General features: G+C 39.7%; 1 protein-coding gene across 1 annotated transcript; it reads right to left on the bottom strand.

Annotated features, from left to right (window-relative positions):
- Positions 1–458: 458 nt before the first annotated feature.
- On the bottom strand, positions 459–1170 carry LOC130015052 (uncharacterized). Its single transcript, XM_056104481.1, has 3 exons — positions 929–1170; positions 709–853; positions 459–626 (listed from the first exon to the last, which is right to left on the bottom strand). Exons 1-3 carry the CDS (start codon positions 1168–1170, stop codon positions 459–461), a joined length of 555 nt encoding a protein of 184 aa, XP_055960456.1.
- Between the last annotated feature and the right edge of the window lie 702 nt (positions 1171–1872).

The following is a 1872-nucleotide window of genomic DNA, read 5'->3' on the forward strand; positions in this document are numbered from 1 at the left end:
AACTTAATTACTTATGTATTATTTATATTCAAATAAATAATACTAACCCAAAATTATTATTTTCCGTCAATAATCCTTTAATTTCTATTCTCGAGGCTTAATTGGCTAATTTACACTTTAGCCCTTAAACTTCTCAAAAGTTGCAGTTTAGCCCAAACGCATCCGCGTCCAAATTTCAAAAGGTCTCCGATTGACCCGAAACTTTTACCACATATATTATAAAACATTTCGCGGACCTTGGCGAAATAATTTCCATTTTAAGTCGTAGTGGCTAAATTACCACTTTAGTCCCTATACCTTATTTCGAGCTTTTCTTGACATTTTTCCTTCTAATTCCAATTCTAACTTTAGAATTGAAAAATAATATTAAGTTTCTCGAAAATTATTTCCAATATCGCCATCCTGGCGAAACAGGACTGGACACGTAGTCCAATTAAATGCTTAAATATTTTTGGATATTACACCCAGTCTCGCTTCCATGACGCCCAAGTATCAGCACTAACACTGCCCTCTTTTTTATCCGGCTTCATGGTGTGGAGAGTATCTTTATACCGATTGCCCGCATGTCGGTTGAAGACCCCTCTAATCAGATCCTCAGGGTAGGTCGGGTCCCAGCAAAAACCCTTCTGCAAACCATTAAAAAATAAATATAATTAGAAATCAAAAAGAAAGTTAAACATAAATTTAAAATTTTAAATATTTAACAACCTTGAACTCCTCGAAGTAGAATCCCTTATGCTCTGCTGTAATTTTCTTCCACGAGGAACCCTCAGCAAACCATCTAGATCGGAAAATGGGCAAGATCGCCCTAGATGCTGTCCCGCTGTCGTTCCTGCTATCCAGTAATCTTTCTCTGCACATTACAAAAACACTTAGTTTTCACATTTTTTAAATAAAATTATTTAAAAAAAAAAGTTGTCAATCATACCTTGCAGCATCTGGTGTAACTCTAACCCTCCCAGTCTCGTCCGTCGCTGGTGGCTGGCCCTGTGGTTGCGGCTGTCTCGCCGCTCTCCGCGGCGCAGGTCTAGCAGCTAGCACCTGCTGCTCAGCCCCGGGATCCGAGTCCTCAGGGGCATCTTGCTCTGGGTCGCCGCGTCCACGTCCCCGTCCCTGAACTGTATCCCTACCGCGGCCTCGGCCGGCAGAAGAACCACCTGAACCTCTCATATCTGCAAAAAAGATTACAAAAAAATATTCGACAAGAAAAAAATAAACACAGCTATTATAAAAACCATAACACATAATTTATTAACAAAATAAAGTTACCACATCAACAAACGTAAATAAAAGTCAAAATTCTACAGAAATGACACTTAAACGAATCATGAAATTTCTATATTATATGCCGCTCCAATGTCTTCATCGTCTGATGAAGATGGTGGATAATCATCTTCCGTCTCTACTAATGGAGGGTTGTGTAATGCAGCCTCGTCCGCCTCGCCATTCGGATCAACTAAATTTGTCGGTTCTTCATTTGTTATGACATCGAGCAGATGATCTGCACTATCATCTTGGAAAGCTGGAACAGTTGTTTCAGGCATGTCTATCTCAGAGCGAGCTTTTATCTTGCATACTGCCCACCAGTCTTTTTTGTCTCGCCTTTTGCTAGGATAAGGTAAGTAATGTACTTGATCGGACTGTTCAGCTAAAATGAAAGGTTCATATTTGTTGTACCTCTTTCTGTGATTAACATCCACTATGTTATACCGAGGATGGGCTAACATACCAACTTTTTTCGTAGGATCAAATCAATTACATTTAAATAAGACCGTCCTTTTTATCGGTAGAGCTGGATACTCTAACTCGATAATGTCAGTCAACACTCCATAAAAGTCGCTTTCAGCCGGGCCGTAGAGTGATCCTTTTACA

Source organism: Mercurialis annua, linkage group LG1-X (assembly GCF_937616625.2).
Source record: "Mercurialis annua linkage group LG1-X, ddMerAnnu1.2, whole genome shotgun sequence".
In the NCBI taxonomy this organism is placed as follows: domain Eukaryota; kingdom Viridiplantae; phylum Streptophyta; class Magnoliopsida; order Malpighiales; family Euphorbiaceae; genus Mercurialis; species Mercurialis annua.